The 18,676-nt window shown below is 31.2% G+C and overlaps 2 protein-coding genes across 9 annotated transcripts in view; both read right to left on the bottom strand.

The window, feature by feature from the left end:
- The window catches only part of LOC124356157 (longitudinals lacking protein, isoforms F/I/K/T-like), a 288,925-nt gene that overhangs the window by 203,274 nt on the left and 66,975 nt on the right, over window positions 1-18,676 (bottom strand). Inside the window, exons 4-5 of one of the 8 annotated variants that reach the window (XM_046807317.1) lie at window positions 10,011-10,289; window positions 7,183-7,895 (exon numbers count right to left, since the gene is read on the bottom strand). The exons of 6 other annotated variants lie outside the window; for them this stretch is intronic. In XM_046807317.1, the coding sequence (XP_046663273.1) occupies window positions 10,045-10,289 (245 nt within the window). In that variant the 3' untranslated portion in view covers window positions 7,183-7,895; window positions 10,011-10,044. Of the gene's footprint in view, window positions 1-7,182; window positions 10,290-18,676 lie in introns of those variants that run through there. One more of the 8 variants, XM_046807316.1, reaches the window with a different exon arrangement.
- On the bottom strand, window positions 1,123-6,359 carry LOC124356162 (longitudinals lacking protein, isoforms A/B/D/L-like). Its single transcript, XM_046807326.1, has 2 exons — window positions 6,080-6,359; window positions 1,123-5,472 (listed from the first exon to the last, which is right to left on the bottom strand). Exons 1-2 carry the CDS (start codon window positions 6,129-6,131, stop codon window positions 5,153-5,155), a joined length of 372 nt encoding a protein of 123 aa, XP_046663282.1. The 5' UTR covers window positions 6,132-6,359; the 3' UTR covers window positions 1,123-5,152.

Genomic DNA, 18,676 nt, shown 5'->3' with positions numbered 1-18,676 from the left:
ATTTTACATCCATGCATCCCAATTGTAAAAATGTAATAATTTTACCAGGTCACAAAATTTTTCAAAAATTCTGCTGCAAATGCCTGTAATTACTCGTGGAGTAAGAGTCACCAAAGTTGTTACTCTATTTTTCTGTTTTCAAGAAAATTGTCTTAAAGGGTTGTGATTTTTTATAAAACGATTTTTAATGCTTTAGAAAGGGAAATTGTGGCCAAATTGGAAGGGAATGTGTTTAAATGTATGTACTATTGAGTTTATATAACTGCACACAAAAATAAAGTGTATAAAATGTAGTCACATTCTATAAGACAAGATCATTTGCATAAATTTTACTCTTTAAACTGCTATAGCTTATATTTCCTGTTTTCGCTAATGATTAGACATAGCTCTGACATCTCACATTCTATAGGTTTCCACGGTGGCATTGTATTTTGTGAAAAAATCAAGAAACAAGTCATAATTAATTATGAATTGCCCACAGTGGTCGGTATGTTGGACTGATATCGAAGGGTTGTCTATTCAGACCTGCTGCTGGACCTTCAAACCTCCTGTTGCAGTGGCTTCTTTCTTTCTCTCATCTACAGACCCATAAATTACTCAAAAATTTAAAAAATAATAAAAATATTTACTTATATTAATACAATAATATTCAATGTTTGACACAGTTAGTTCTGGACATATTTATTTGTTTATTTTCGCTAAGTGTAAACATGTTGAATAGTGAAATGATTCACAATATATTTGTAGTATGATGTTAACATGATTCAATGTTAACAGATTACATTAAAATCTCCATGTCCTGAACAGCACTCTTAGTAACCTGCACATACCAAACATTTCTTTCCATTAGAATAACAGTGAACATCAAGCGATTAGCCGAGTATGAGATAGTGAGCTTAGTACTTTTTGTTAGCACCTCACCACGTACCGTACTGACTCTCCCACTTATCTGTTTGAGTATATTCTAACGTAGAGGTCAGTGGTACATGGAGATGAATACAATAAGATTTTTTTTTACCGATCCTTCTTACTAACATTTTTCACCTGACTTCTCCCTACTTTCTGATCATCAGTAGTCCTGATTGACTGGTAATAAACCAACAGGTAATAAAAAGACATACATAAGTAAAATACTGTATTTAAAAACAGAGAAAAGTATTATTCCGCACAGTGCCTCTCCGAATGGACGAGGAACTGATGTTTCTTGAGGTTCCCCTTGTAGTGGGTGCGGTAGTGACAGAAGGAACAGCAGAACTGGGCTGACTTGTCACAATGGTAAGTACGGTGGTTGTACAGTGACGCAGCGTATGGGTACTCCTTCCCACAGTCACACTTGAAAGTGCGTGTGCGCGTTCCGCCAGCTTCTCGACAACAGACAAAAATAAACTTAATAATATAAATAATTATTGAATTGTTTGTAAACGTCTTTGGTTATTGTGCAGTTCATTGTATAATATAATAATTAATTTCATGATTTCATGGTTCTTTGTTAAATATAAGTACAGTAAAATAATGTATGCAGCGTAAATAATTTGAAACATTGAAAAACACAATGTCTAATGTTCTTTTCACAACAAAATTTTTATCCAAATCTATAATTTTGTTTTATATTCCGATTTATTTTAGTTTCGTGTTCTAAAAGTATGAAACTGTAGTTATTTTAATTAAGAAATGCAAACTAAGGTTTTTATATTATGAACACACTGCTTTCAAGTTAAATGTATATAAATATTAAAAATGTTTTTCCAAAATAATAAATTTAACTTCCAATCAAAATAAATGAAAATGTTCCGATTATTAAAAATTAAAAACAAAGCTTTTGTAAACCCCTCTTGCTTTAACGAAATGTCCCCAGAATACATTTAGAGTTATTTGAAGTACATATAGGATGTCCAGCTACTTTGAATGTTCTAAGAAATCAGAATAGTAGTCCATATGTTTAACCAGAACATGCTTCTTCAGATTGCCTTTATATCGAGCAATGTGAGGACAGTAGGGACAAGCCTGTTGGCGAGGTTTCCCACACTGCATCTTGTGATTGTGAAGAGACGAGGCAAGCTTGTACGTGTTACCGCATGTACAGGCGTAGCGCCGTTCATTATCCTTGGGCATGGTCCGCAGCATATCTGCAAGGACAAAAGACAATAGTTGGGACACTAACAACTTCAACAAGAATCATAATTAACAATCTAACATACAATAAGAAACCAATCACTTTGTTTTGCTAAAATGGAATGATGAAAAATATTTACTAAATGCTACCGCACAGCAATGTTTAAAGATTCAGTCAATGTGTAATTAATATGAACTTCACAAAGAGCATTATTCTAGATTACAACACTTTGGTAAGTATTTGGTACAAACTTCCAAAGCTTTGAAAAATGTATCATAGAAGTTTTAATCAAGATGTATGAGACTCTTGAAATGCAAGTTGTGTTAAAATTTGTTTTAGAAATCCAGTAATCACACAATTATTTAAAAACATTTGATGTCTATTGGTCAGTATATTATTGTGCTATTCTTTCTCTGTCCATGAATAGTTACAACTCAGCTTTTAATCATGTGTTCTCATATTCCTGTTTATTTGTACTTATATTTGTTTACAGTTTTGTTTGGTTAATCCAAGCTTTTATATGTTTGTTAAAATCCATTATGATAACAAAAAAAGCAAAAATATTACGGACTATTTGAAAAAGAAGTCTACTCCATATTTAATATGTATGTAAATATAACTTTTGTGTGTTGTCTAACTTTGAATGTTTTAAATCTTTCTAAAATGCAATTAAATGTTGGACTAACATAGGGAAATAACAGTTCTTTAAAACAATAAATTGGTTGTTTTTCTTGATAAAAAGTATTTATTTACAACAGTATGCAATGTTCAACTATCACAACTAAACAGAAATATTAACTAGACCTACAGAATTAACATGGAATCGTTTTAACGTGAAATTCTGTAACTTATTAAAATACAAAATCTATGAACACTTAACATAAAAAACTAAATATAAAAAGTGAGCAAATTTACTTAATACTGGCTCAGGTTTTAATTAAAGAATTATATTAAATTCATAATAAAAATATCAGTACAGCATATTTAATACTATGAGAAACGGCCAATTACTAATTAAGCCAAGGTGTATACAAAACAATTCACTTCACTTGTTGTCAGTGAATGAAACGATACGATACAATAGCTAAGGCACTGTCTAGTGATTGGTAGGAGGAACAGCAATAATGCATAATAACAATAATAATAATTTAATACATGATAGAAAGAAGGATGAAATAATATCAAGATATATACAACACTCGACAATATAAATAAGATGACAATATATTCAAGAAGAACCTCTTTCTTACTTTAGATTACTAGTAAGTAAAAAGATTTCACAAATTATCTAATGATGTTATATTTATTACAGTAAATATATTACATTTTATATTTCAACATCAAATATGCCATCAAACATTTCTCTAGGCCAAAATTGCTTTAGAATCCGGCCATATTTAAAAATCTTTAAATTATTAACTTCAATTTAAAAGAGGAAGAACTACATGCTTATGATGCTTATAAACATAAAAATAAAATAGTTAATAATAATTTAGTTTCAATTTTAAAAACTGCACAGATACAAATATATTACAAAGTAATATTTTCAGTAGTCTAAAATTATTGCATTCACATTTGACGATAGCATCTTTGATATTGAAAGACTACATGTAATACATTTAAAAACTATTGGACAATTTGTAAATTTTTCCTACTATAATGGATGACAATAATTATTTGATAAATTGATAATTTAACTGATAAAAACAAAACACCCTAATTGTGAAATTTTTGCTAGTCACACACAAGTAAATCTAAATTTTATTATCGTACTAGAATTTTAGTTTGTATCAATGTAATAGTGCCAATTATTCAGTCAATTTGATGTTATTTAAAATTAATTTACAATACTTAACTTAAGCATAATTTATATGAATTTTGAACAGTGCAATTTTAAATAATGACATTTATAAACAATTCTAGAAATTGTTGTAATAGTACAGTTATTATCTAAAGAAACTAAATTAAAGTAAACGAACAACTGCTTGTTTGTTAAGGGGTTGAGTCTCTTCTAGAAATGGTAATGGGAAGAACCTAATTTGTTCATAGCCTCTCCCTTCCCATATTAATTAACTAAATTAGTGGAAAATTAGTAACTTTTTCTTTTACAGGGCACGTTTACAGGGCACACATAATTGTTCTAGGAGTTTGAAAACAGTTTGTTATCTTCTTAAAATTAGTGCAGGAGAGGTAACTCAATATTTTTAAATACCAGTATACCACTTGAGATACCTCATTTAAAGGTCTTAAAGTTTTAGCATATCTATTTTTACTTTTAACCTAAGTAATTTAATTACAATTGTTGGTCAAATTGCTTACATGAATATGTTTTTTATAAAAAATTATAAAAACTTATCAAAATACAACTAGAACGTATCAAAATAAAAAGATCTCACAGGTAACTGGAGGGCAATTCTTTACATCAGTTTGAAATAAATATAAATATTTTTACTTTAACAATGTTAAGACAGTAAAGTCAAACTAACAAACACTTTTATTGCTCTTGACCTAACATTAAACAAAACATTTTAATAGACTGCCATTTTGGAAAATGACTACAAAGCCCACTAGATTTTACCAATCAATCAGAAGAACTTTATTCATAGAACATAAAATAATATGCACAGAGTGGTGTCATGGACTAAAAACTAGACACCATTTTTCAACATTCATTCACCTTATTTGATGAGACCTTTAATTTAAAATGAGGTGTCACAAATATGATAATTTTTTAAAATACATATTTTCCACGGCACACTTTTTTTACATTTTGCAGTAGAGAAAATTGCCTCTCATTCATTCAATAAGTATTATTTTATGCCCTGTGATCGTTCACTGAAGTAAACTTTCTAAAAGTTTCACCATAAAGTTTCATCATGGGCACAACCTACCCAATATAACTCTCCATAAACAACTGTAAACGTTATAAATGTTAGATCCAATTTGGGTCTCCCCAATACTCAGTGTATGGAGAGATCCTTGCCATCAAATTAATTCTCCAAACACTACTCAAGACTCATACTCGGCTAACGCGTCAGTTTAGTGTACCCCTCTACGGCGACCTGTTATTTGATTGTTCTCACCATCAAACAAATTCTCTAAATCACTTCCTCCTGACTTCTGAAAGACCTCCAAGTGCTTGACAAACATGTGTCTTTTTAGTGTACCCTTCTGTGATGACCGATAGGGGCAATGGGGACACCCGAACTGCCGATCCTTTCCACAGTGGTATGTCTTGTGGTTGTACAGAGATGCTGAATGAAGATAAGTTTTTCCACATTCACAGCGAAACTGTCCCTGCGCCTGCTGTTGCAGCTGTTTCTGTCCGGCACCCTCTATTACCAGTTTCTCCCAGATGCCTAGAAAAAATCACTTTTATACAAACAAAGTGTAAAAACTGTTCTCACTTCAAACAACCCTAAATAATCCTCTGTTTTTACTGACATGCTTGGGAAAATTAACTGTTAAATCATATAATTCTTATAATTAATAAACTAGAAATCAGTGTAAAACAAAATTGACAAACCTAAGTCTTAAAACAACAAAATAAATAGTTTTACTTTAAATTGTTAAAAATTAACCCCTAATAAACATTGTTATGGTAACTAATTATGCTTGATTTAAAAAAAGATTGATTTCTAACTCTCTTCAATTTTTTACCATGAGCCAGATGAGAATACAAAAATCTAAACAAACAAAGAAGAGAGAGACATAATACTAGATAGACAAATGTGTTTATAACAAATTGTTTTAGCCTATCTTAAGACTATTAAAATTAAGCCGTACTACTATACATGCTCATTAACTAATTCTGTAATAAATTAATGTTGTTGTAATTCAAAAGACACATTGTATACAATATAACTAGAATATTTGTCGAAACTTAAATGTTAAATTGATTTGAACAATAAGGGAGTACCAAAAGAATCATTTTTGAAACCATGAATTTTCCAGAAAAATACGCACCACAAACCAAACATTTATTTACAGAGACAATTGACATTCGCCCATCATACATCAGGAGTCCTACACTGTGGCTGCCATATTCTTCACCATTTGATCCCTGAGTAGATCCATATGTCTAATCGTGACGTGTCGTTTCAGATTGCCTTTCATCGAGGACCTGTAAGAACAATGAGGACAAGCGAACTGCCTGTCCTTCCCGCAGTCATAAGTCTTGTGGTTGTAGAGAGATGCTGAGTGAAGGTAGGCCTTGCCACACTCGCACCGGTATTTATATTGGTCTCGGTCCTGGTTCTGTGGTTGTGGTTGCAGTTGTTTGTCAATCGAGGGAATCCCGGAGAGCAGGTCCTCCCAGCGCTCTATCACTGCAACATTCCTCCATGGGAGTGAGAGATCAAGGCGAAGCACACATTACATTACCAACAAAGTAAGCTGACTACAAAGAGAGCATTTATTTATATTAATACAAGCATAAGGATTAGTTATTTGGTCTTTGATTTGAAATAAATACCTAATAAGTAGGCTATTACAAAAAAATTACTACTAAATTAAGTTTATTTTAGCTTTGGTGATATTTTAAACTATGTTTACAATTTTTACAATATAGTATGTCGTAACAATTTAATTCACTAATGTTGCATTTGAAGTTTAAGATCATCAAATAATTTTCTGTTCAAATCTTTTAGTACTAGAAATTGACTTTAAAATATTTATGGGCTCTATGAATAACATATCAGGTATTAATGTAGGTTTTTGATAATTAACCCAAAATATTGCCACAGGGGTATGTCAATGGGAGTAATCGATTATACTGTAGTCGTCGTATATGGGCATTTTGTTGTAAATTATTTTTAAATTTTTGACACGATAAATAAAAATTGTTTATACGTTATTACATGAAGAATTAAACACTAATACAATTACAAAAATTTGCTAAATCGCTATGGTGGGATATTATTATTAGCAAGTTTTATACATATATAAAGTAAATAATACAAGAGAAAGATCAAAGTCCAATGGTGTGAGAAGTTTATGTATATCAACTAAAATTAAACTATTTGTCACTTATACAAATTCAAGGTCTAAAAAGGAGTTCTCTACAATAATGAAGGCATAATGAAATGATAATTTATTACATAACACTCAACAATTTACTACTTGCAGTGATCTATAAAACATAATAAATTGATTATGACTTTAGTTAAATCATTTACCACTGAGCACGGCTGGGAGAACTGTGTCATGTATGTACAGTAAATGTAAGTCCTCCAACAATAAGTCATCCAAATGTCATGCAGTTTTGGTAGGCTACAATTTTTCTATTTTTTAAGGCATTAAAGTTTATGTCCAGGCCAACAAACAGACATATAATTGTCCTACATTGACAATAAAGAAAATAAGCACAGTAGGACACAAACAATGTTAATATGAATTTCATATTTCTCTACCAATTTTCAATTACATTTTAAAACTGTTTGTATTGCGAAATTACAAAACTAAAGAAAATACACAGTTAAAAACCATTATGTATTAGAAAATGATCACAGCTGGGCATGTTTTTTCACAAACAAGTTGGTGGGAAGAGGTTGTGACGGATGTTTGACCAACATGTGCCGCTTCAGGTTCCCCTTCATTATCGATTTGTAAGAGCAATACGGGCAGGTGAACTTTGCTTCTTTCCCACAGTACGCTTGCTCGTGCTTCCGCAGTGACTCGAACAGAGCGAACACCTTGCCACAGAGTTGACAGCAGTTCTCCACTTCCTGTCCACTCGAGGGCTCCACTCGCCGAGCTGTGGACTCCGGCCAGTAACTCACCGCTGTAACATGGTGTCACACTTAACAGGTGACCCTAGCAGTGCAGGTGCTAAATACAGCAGACCCTTAGTCATCCTGATTACCTCTTTGGAACGTACGTGTACGTTAAAAATGTTCAGCATACAGATGAGAAATATTACATATTAAATTACAGGTAATAAATGTTTTGTTTCCTGAAGAGTGCCTGATGTTATTGGTATGAACGCTATATCACTACACGTTTTGTTGCCGTCTCATAGTTTTAATATAAAATGCAGTATTTACACGATTGTTTAGAAACTAGAATTTCTATAACTTAGAATAAAACCAAATGATAAAAAACGCAAAAGGCAATTGGTCTAGACTGAAAATGGTACGAGACAATAACTCGGGAATCGAGGGACAGCTTAAGCCACTCGACACTAACGTAAAATGTTCAAGGTAACTTATTTGTTTCATATCCTTTGCCCTATATCTGATAACATTCATACTTTGTATGCAATGGAAGTACCATTAAAAATACAGATACCTTATACTGAAGTACAAATTGAATGAATAACTTTCAACTGATTAAATTGAAAATTAATTATAAGATATTTATTTTGATTTGCTTGCATGTCTGGTTATTTTTTAACATGTTGGTGAGGTCTACAATGCAGTGTTCACTACAGTACAGATGCCTACAAGACACGGTTGCTCCACTCAAGAAACAGTTGGTCTCACACTTAATCTTATTCTTCATATTCTCAGAAATGATACTGACTTGCCAAAATTTAAAAATTATCAGAATATCGGGAGAAATCTGGATAACTACTGGTCTACTGTATTTTAAAACAGAAAAGCTTTTGTTTAAAATGTAAATACTCCCCACACTCTCTTTGACTTGCAGAATCTTGTAATCTCCCATGAAAAATATTTATTTTCTTTGACTTAACTCACACTAAGCCCTTTACGTGCCATTTAATACAATCTTTAAGTGATTCAAAAGCAGTAAATTATTATATTGTTGTGCTCCTGCCGTGTATAGACTAAACAGATCAAACATACAGAAACCAAAGCTTTGAAAAGAACAAACCATTTAACTGAAAACTTGTTATTTTTATACTGTATCCCAAGCAAAATTCAAACTGTTTCCATGAAAAAGTTTCATAACACAAAATGTACACCCATAGGATATGAAATTTTACTTCCTCAGTTTTATAACGCTGATAACTCACATCCTTTGTTTTAAATGCACCGATTATTGGAGAAAATAAATACAACAACATGCAAAATTTACTTTATTTAAAGATTTTATTAACATATAATTTTAAAATCTTCAGCATTTAACATCCATTTTCAACCTCATCAAAGATTTATTTGTTGTTATTGACAAATTTAAATTATTTTCTCTAATTTACAATCATAAGGAACAATAAATACAGAAGTAAAATATTTTCATGGAATTTCAGGTTTTGTCAACTAAGGTGTAAAACCTTGTCAATAAAATAATATGACACAGTGACAAAAAAAAGGTACAAGTATATTCTCTTGGTTATGAAGCTAACTTTAAATGATAAAAGACACTTTAATAAATTAATATGCAATTGTTTAATTTCCTGTATAGTATGTAGTTTATTTTATAACAAATTTAAGTAAGCAATACTATTAACAAAACTGCTTAAACTGACCTAAGGTAGACAGCATGTATTAAAATTTAAAATACAAGTGTTATCTATATAAATTTAACTTTCTTAATCAAATTGAATAGACTTTAAATCTTAATAAACTTTATGAAATAGAATGGTATAAAGCAAACTTATCAAAATTTTGAGCTTGATTAACACATGAATAAAACTAGATCCATTAAGTTACTGATAAAACTAGATTTGTATTCTGTGTATCTACGTGGCGATATTTTAAACCATTAAGTGAGAGGGAGAACCTGAGTGCACTAAAATATACATCCAATTAACTGACAAATATTACCCGAATTCCTCTTTCTATCTGAAATCACTCGAACGTTACCAAAGTTATCCAACTATTTTATTACCCTGCATAAAAGCAATTAACGCAATTAATGAATCCCAAAATAACCCGAGCTACAAAAACCAAAAGTGTGAAAACATTAGTTTAAACGAGTAGGCATAATTTATTACTGATCAGTTATTTTGACTGGGACGCGATCGATGATTAGCCTTCTCTCCATAACTCTTGTTCCGCGGGACTGTGGATCGAGTAGACATGTTTCTTCAAGTTGCCTCGTTGCCAGGTGCGGTGTGGGCAGAATGGACAGACGAACTGTGGCAGTTTCCCACAATGATAGGTCTTATGATTGTACAGCGAACCCTTATGTGGATATGACTTCCCGCAGCTGCATAAATATAAGGTTATCCCGTTCTGCGTAATCGTCTCCGTATACTTCCCAGTGGTGGTTTCTGGAAAACGACAACAACGTACAATCTGCCTACCTTCTTTCCACAAAATGAATAATTCATAAGTGAATGTTTAGTAATTTTTAGTTTTCTAATTAGATTGTAGTTTATCCACTATTAAAAGAAGATAATGTATTGAATACCTAATACTTTATACTAAATTCACAATTTTAATATTTAAGAAACGTTGATGTTAAGCTTGACAAACCATCATGAACTGGTTTCTTATCTCTCAATTATCTTCTTTATGTGGCTTATAGATGATGTGAATGAATTATACTTATTCAACTAGGAATATTATTAGTGTATTAACCGTAATGTGGTTAGTTACACGGAATGTGTTTAGATACACGGAATGTGGTTAGTTACAAGGAATATGGTTTGGTTTTAGCTATGATTTGACTAACTGAGTTTCAGATCCACTCCTCCACCCCCCCCCCTGACTTGAGGTTAATATTCTTGAAACCGCTTGAGAGTAATGATACATTTTTTCCCATTATGAACTGGTTTTTATGTAACTCAAGCCTAACATTATTATATCATATATAATTACTTATTGAATACTAAATAAATTTTAAAATGTCTGTAACAATGGTTATTTAATTGAAATTAATATTTATCAATGTTTGCGGAAACTTTTGGTAACTATACACTATTACGTCGTAATCTTTAAATCTTTACATGCTGAGTTGTGTTGCTTAAATTGCAGTGGAAATATGTACTTCATTAAACTCCCAAACAGAGGTCTACCACAAGTAATCAGGAACCGGCACGAGCGTCTCAGTTTAACAGAATGATGAGAGAACACCGAGCAACTCACTGACTGATAAGGGTAAAGGACCAGGCCGGAACCAGAACACACACCAAACAGGACGTTAAATGAGTGAGTGCTGTTAACAGGATAGGTCAGGTAATGGAACCAGTCATCCCACGAACTGGTGCATCATCTTTAGTTTCAGGGAGGATTTCAAAACATTTAATTAGGGAAAACTTAATACATCGTGAGGATAGAAGGTGCCAGAAACTAAGAGGGATAGTTAATGATTAGATCTAACTAACAAGTAAGAACATAAGTTAAGCTTGGTTGGAGGATAATATGCTATCTCTGTATTACTCGGTCAATCAATAAGTATAATATAAGTTAAGGACCACATAACATAATAAGCAGTCTTTGTGAATAACTTGGCATCAATATTTACACATCAAAGCTGATAGAATTATCTTGGTCCAGGACTACTGTCCCTCATTTACTACGTGATAGCCTGCCATTTTTTCCAATAGTCCACACGTTATAAATAAATTTCAGGCAAGGGTGTGTCGACAACCACCACGATTTCTTAATATTCAACAAAGTACTTTGAACCACAAATCACTTTTGTTTGTCACACAAAACTTCTTTTCTTAATATTTATTACACTATTTTTGTATTTTTTAATCAAAATGCCTTTATTTTAATCCGTTAATACTCAAAATTAATTTTAAATAATGTATACAAGTACTAGACATACTATTCAAGGGAAATTTGAGCCGCCTTATACATACCAATAATTATTTTCATCTTTAAAAATTAAGATTTGGCAGTGAATATTCTTAAGCAAATGGACAAAATTAAACTAAATACTCCAGAAATGTAATATTAATTTCTTTTTTAGGTGAAGGTGGTAAGTAGATAATAAAAATTCTGAATGAAACTAAAAATTGTTAAATATAATATTCTAAAGAAATTAATATTAATTAATTTGTTTATAATGAAATGTTGTCGTTAGATAGTGAATACTCTTAAGTAAATGACACATATTTTATTAACTGTAAGTGATCTAAGAGTATTCATTATTATATTTTTAACTCTCTGGCAGATGGCATGTGCTTTAAAAATTTAAAACTGTTAAGTATGTAAACATATTCGATTCTTTAGTATGTCTAGAACCCGTATATACATTTTTAATTGATTAGTTTAAGAAGTTAAATAAAAAGAATTTGCTTAAACACATCATTTGTACTGTATTCAAATGCCAATAACAGAGTTTTAAAGGACATCACACAACATAAAGGTTCTACTAACAGGGTACAGGCAGTAAAACAAATAACTTAAGAACAAAACATGTTTAATATTTAACAGGTACTGTAGTACTGCACAGCTAAGTCAATAGGGCCAGGGGACTCCACTGCTAGCGTGCTGCGTCAAGTAATGGACTTTGAGATTGCCCTTTCTGGCGGCTCTATGAGGACAACACGGACAGCCGAACCCTGGCTGTTGGCCTCCACACTCGAACTTCCTGTGGTTCCACAGCGACTTCTTGTGTCTGAACTTGCGGCCACACGAGCAGATGAACTGGAACCCACCTGCAAGTGCCACCCTACTCCATGTACACATCTCACAACATTTACAGAAAGTCTGCATCATAATAGAATTTTAAAACATTTTCCTGGTTTCTAATCAACTGCATAAAACAATTAAGTTTAATGTAACCATTTACAGTATAATCTGGCGATGTATTTAAACGAAATGTTTCTGTTGTAAATAACTATCTGAGACATGGCTTCGTTACGCGAAACCAAACCCTTCTGTTGTGCTTCAAGTGTCCTGGGTTTGTTGGTTCTGTGCTTGGTGTCAGCTCTGTTAGTTACTCTATATAACTCAATCTACATCATATCTTACATTGGCCGGCTGTCAGTATGGTAATAAACATAATTGTAAATGTTTAGTGACCACTTGAGGTAGCAATGGATGTGAGCACAGCATATGGTGGGTTACCACACTTAAACAAACAGAAGCAGATGATGAATTAGAAGCAAACAGCATTGTAATAGTAGTTTTCACCAAAAAGCAAAAGTGGTTGTTTTTGGTGTGCAACCATATTTCACAAGCAAGGGGAAGCAGAGATCGTAAGTTAGATTAACTGCCAAAAGACACTTTTTATTCATGTAATAAACAATATTTTTTATACATTTAGTAAAAATTAAAACCTATACATTTTATTTCAGTTTTTTAACATAGTAACTTGTAACAAGTTTTTAAAACTCTAACCTAAAATAATTCACGGGACAACTATTAGTTTAATTGGGTTAAGTAAATTTAACATTCTTTGTATACATATTGTCAAATTTACCTACCAAAAGCACCTATTATTTACTTGCACTGAATAAATGGAATTTGAAGTTAGAGGACTGAAAACTTAAATTATTGTGGCCACCTGTCTTTTTTACATCCCTGTTGCAAAATAACAAAAGATAATTACTTAATGAACCAATGTAAGTAAAAAAAGAGCTGTTATTCATGCAGTTTGTAAAAAATATGTGTTTTAGTATTTAAAAAGTTATTTTGAAGCTTGAAACAGAATTCGTTATAAATTGTCTTAGTTATTATTTATTTGAAAATAGTAATTATAAAGCTTATATACACTTGTCAAAAGTCTAAAACAATATTTGGAATCTTTAAAATAAAAGGTTTATAATATTATACCAACCTATGTGTATAGATCTAAAATATAAAGTCTAACACAAATAGTTAAAAATTATTTTTGTACTTTCTAAGTACCTTACTTAATTTATTTTTCAGATTAAAAAATATACTTTCATTTGCAATATAATGTATGACAATTGTCTTAGTCTTAGTAAAATATTATTTAAATTTAAAATGTTACTAGATTGTTTTGCATTTATGTTGTTTCTTGTTCCTACTGCTGCTTTATACACTGGAATGTATAGGCTAGAGTCATAAAATCCTACAAAAAGGTATTTAACAAATAAACTAAAATTACCAGCTAAATTATTTTTAAAACTCTGGATTTTAAGGAGGTACAGATGCGGGAAAATGTAGGTAGGAAAATTACTAAACAAAACCTACAAAGAATCAGTGACCCATTAAAATGTTTAAGAAATTATGTTTCTTAGGTGTCACAACAAATGTTTAATTGGTTTAAATTGTCTGCTACAAAAACACACAAAACTAAATAGGATAAAATATTATTGACACTGTAAAACAATCATATCCTTAATTCTAATAACACACAAAAGTAAATAGGTAAAATATTTATTGGCATTGTAAAACAATTGTATCCTTAACTAACTAACACTGTAAAACTATCCATAATCCTTAGTATCCTTAACTAACTTACCTAAAGTATCAATAATTGATTGACTATTTATTTTTCAATCATACACTAAAATACATACTGTAATAGAGCATTTTTCAATGCTTATTACCATCTTATACTGATAATTTGTACCACTATTCGATTGTATATAATCAATTTTGCACTTTAGGTACTTGGTGCTCGAACATGATATGTTTTATTAGGTCGCCTTTCTGAAATGTCTGGAAAGAACAGGAAAGACAAGAGAACAGCGGAACTCCAGAACACACGAAAGCTATATGGTTGTTCAAAGAGGACTTGTGGACAAATTCTTTATAACAGCGAGTACAAGTGAATTTCTCGTCCACTGCCACAACTTCATCTGAAAACAAGAAATTACAAAAAAAGTTGTTGAATTATTTTCTGGATTGTGATTTTGTACAACAAAATAAAAAATGTGCTATGGAACAATTATTTATAAAAGAACACTGTCACATGCAAATATCAACAATGTTTGCAAAGAGCTTATATTCTTTTTAGTGTTTTAGACAAACTGATTTGTTTTGTTGAGATCACAATTCTATACAAAGTGGCAGTTTAATACCATCCTTTGTTAACTAAAATAAAATGAAACCAAAATAAGACATGACAATTTTTATTACTCAAATACATATGTACTCTTATATTTTAGTAAAGCTCCAAGAATAATATAGGTTGGGGTTTGGATATTAGTATTTCCGGAAACACACTTTTATATTTACGATAATTTATCTAATAATAGAGAATTGTGAAGCACGAATACTGTGCAGTGACAGTGGTCCTCTGCAACAATGTAAACAACACTACAGAACTAAATCTTTCCTTCTGCGCTGTGAATGTTCAACTAAAATGTAAAAACCAACATTTGATTATAGCTAGGGTTGAAAAATCCTACACATAATATTATATATTATTTTTCGAGTTATATTCTTTAGTTTTTTATAATATTTTGGGAATAGATAATACAAATGTTCCCTCATACAATAGAAAGTTGTTTTAACATAACACCCAGAAAAATACTGTTTACTGTTTTATACGGTTGAATAATTAAAAAAAAATTAGTGGGATATTATTAAAAATCTGCTTTTAGTTTTTATGATAACAATAACAGTTTTTTGAATAGGAGTAATGCAGTAAGATTTAAATGATTTTTACGATAGAGCAAGCAAACCATAGCCTAGTCAATACAGTGCAAAGTTGATTCTTTTACATGTAAAATATTGCCTTACTATCTCCATTACTTATTACACAATAAACTTCGCTCAAACAAAAAAGGGTACGTAATTATAAAAATTCTCTTTGGCTTAACCGGTCACAACATATTCCATCCAACACAATTATCAAAAATTAAAAATATATTTTCTACAAATTAAAATTATACATAAAAGTAAACTAATTCAACTAATAGAGGTACGGTAAAAGAAATTATACGATTAATTCGGTAGGTTAGCCAAATTTATTTTATAAAAATACAATTATCTTTCTATATAAATTTCATGACTCTTTGTTTTTTTTTTTATTACTATGGATTATTTATTAAAAATTAATTTTAAGTAGTTCTATTAAATTGAATATCGGATTTCTAATGGCTTGCTGTTGACATGTAGTAATAAATAAATAAAATTACAAAATTGCAACTACAAAGAGTGATGTGCAACACAGGTTAAAGTAATAAAATTGATGCACTTTGTGTTAAAGGACAAGTTATTAATGGATAAACCCTTTTACTGCCAGGACCATTGGTGCCAGTAGAAGTAGACAGTCAGGCATTAGGCCAGCCATATTTCACTCTAGCAATACGGCAATTTATTCCTTTTAACACATGTACATCATCACTGGCACTTCTGTTAATTTTTAAGGCAGAATAATAATATCAGCACAGAACTCCTGCTCATTAAATGGGCTGAAATTACACGTTTAGGCATAGACTAACTTATTTAAGATATTGCATATTTTTGTTCATAAAGTAAAAAAAATTACTTTGAAATTTTAAAAGAGCCCAAAATTGTTTTTGCAATGCATCTTTATTAAACTATCTCACAACTATCTGAGAACGACTTCAGTAAGTTTGAAACATAATACTATTAATTTACAGATTTATTACTTTATTGATTTGACTAAACTATGAAACATAAATTTTCATTAAATCACTCTCTTTGGTACCATTATAAGTTTGAAATAATCTGAAATTAAATGTACCTCAGAATGTCAGTAATTTTATGTAATTATATTGTTTCTATTTCATAATTTAAATTGTCCTTAATAATCATACAAAAAAACACTTAAAATGGAAATTGGGTATATATATATATATATATATATATATATATATATATACAGGGTGATTCATGAAGTTCTCCCCCCACTTCTACAGCACATTGTACTAGTAAAAATAATGAAAAAATGTTATATAAACATAGGTCCCGAAAACGCTTTGTTAGCGAGTTACAGCTAGCGAAAGATTTCGCCTGAATTCCTGGGTAAAGAGTAAAATAAAGCCATACTGAACTTTTGGAAAGGTTAATTAAGTAAGAAATATCGTGGATTCTTATGTATTTTTACCTGATAAAAGCTAATAAAATAGGTTTCAGAACTGTACCTGTAGTAGTTTTTTGAGGGATTCAGGGTTAAATGCAAAAAATTGGGGCACGAAACAATGTTTTTTTTAAGTTTGATGTACAATAACTTTGTTAAATTGGTAATAAATACATAAAATCAACAAACATTAATTGTAGAGAATTTAATTCTGAGAAAATTGATATAATCAAAGTCTAAAATAAAACAGAAATAAGTACCAAAAAATCGATTTTATTCAGTATAATACATTACTAGCTGTAAAAAAATACCGTACGGTATTTAGTTAAAATAAAACAAAAACAAAATGTTTGTTCCTTAATGATGAGATAAATTGAGAAAACAACATTAACTGTGAAATAAATTATGTTTGTAAATAAAAATATCATGTTTTATTACGTTGTATTTTTTTTTTTAATAAAAATTTACATCAAATGTCGAAAATAAATGAAGCAAGACATTTTCCCATTATTGTTTTACTAATCATCGAAATGCAGTTTTTTGTTTTATTAATTTCTAAGTTGGTAACTGCACGAATAACAGCTGATCAACAATGGTATTCTGTACTGTTTACGTTAGAACTGTGTATTAGTGGTGTTTTGCAAAGCTACAGCAGGAGATCGGGTTTCTGTGAATCGTGTTATTAAATGCAATTTTTCTGTGAGTTTATAATTCAATTGTTTATTCAGCGAAAAAATGCCTTACTTATTTACATCAGAGGAATACGCTGATATGGTTTTTATTTTGGGTTACTGTAATGGTAATGCTAGAGCTGATGAACTATGTTACCCTAATAGGAGGATTTCAGATACCAAAACAATTTCAGGAACTTTTCGTACTCTTCGGGAAACAGGATCACTACCAATTATGAACGAGCTGTCCAACTTGATGATGATATTGTAATTAATGCTGTTCATACGCAGTCCAGGTGTAAGTACAACGACGTATTTCTAGCGGATAGGAGTTTTCGCAGTCAACGGTGTGGAGGTCACTTAATCGAAACAAATTTTATCCGTTTCATAAACAAAAGGTTCAACATCTACAACTAGGGGATGATCCGCTTCGCTTGGAGTTTTGCAACTTTTTTTGAATATTAATAATCAACTCTACAAGCGTATTTTGTTTACGGATGAGGCACAATTCACTCGGGATGGTGTCAATAACTTGCACAATAAACACTCATGGGCAGAAGAAAATCCACATGAGGTAGTGGAACAGAACTTTCAAACACCGATTTAGCGTCAATGTCTGGTGTGGCCTTTTGCACAATCGGCTGATTGGACCTTTCGTATTACCTGGACGCCTAAATGCTGAGTTTCTATTTGCATTTCCTTCAAGAAGAGTTGCCGCAGCTGTTAAGAGAATGTTCCTTTACATCTCAGACAAAATTTGTACTTCCAGCATGACGGAGCACCTCCCCACTTTTCACGTGCCCGTTTCTGCTTACTTAAATCATCAATTTCCTAAACACTGGATTGGTCGTGGAGGGCCTCACCCTTGGCCACCAAGATCACCAGATCTATCTCCATTGGATTATTGCATCTGGGGATGGATGGAAAGACATTGTATACAAGACAAAAGTGAATTCTCGTGATGAATTAATTGCCCGTATTATGGATTCGGCTGTGCAGATACAGGGAAGTCCTGAAAAATTAAGAAACGCAACAAAAGCAATACACAAACGTGCTGCAAAATGTATTG

The sequence above is a fragment of the Homalodisca vitripennis genome, chromosome 2 (genome assembly GCF_021130785.1).
Source record: "Homalodisca vitripennis isolate AUS2020 chromosome 2, UT_GWSS_2.1, whole genome shotgun sequence".
Classification (NCBI taxonomy): domain Eukaryota; kingdom Metazoa; phylum Arthropoda; class Insecta; order Hemiptera; family Cicadellidae; genus Homalodisca; species Homalodisca vitripennis.
Note: the sequence above shows the minus strand (reverse complement) of the source record. Positions and strands in the feature narration are given on the sequence as shown.

Coding starts and splice junctions, on each gene's coding strand:
- LOC124356162 (XM_046807326.1), bottom strand. CDS start 6,131: ATGTATGATGGGCGAATGTCAATTGTCTCTGTAAATAAATGTTTGGTT. Junction 5,473..6,079: donor AAATAAATGTTTGGTTTGTG/GTGCGTATTTTT, acceptor GATTTTTTCTAG/GCATCTGGGAGAAACTGGTA.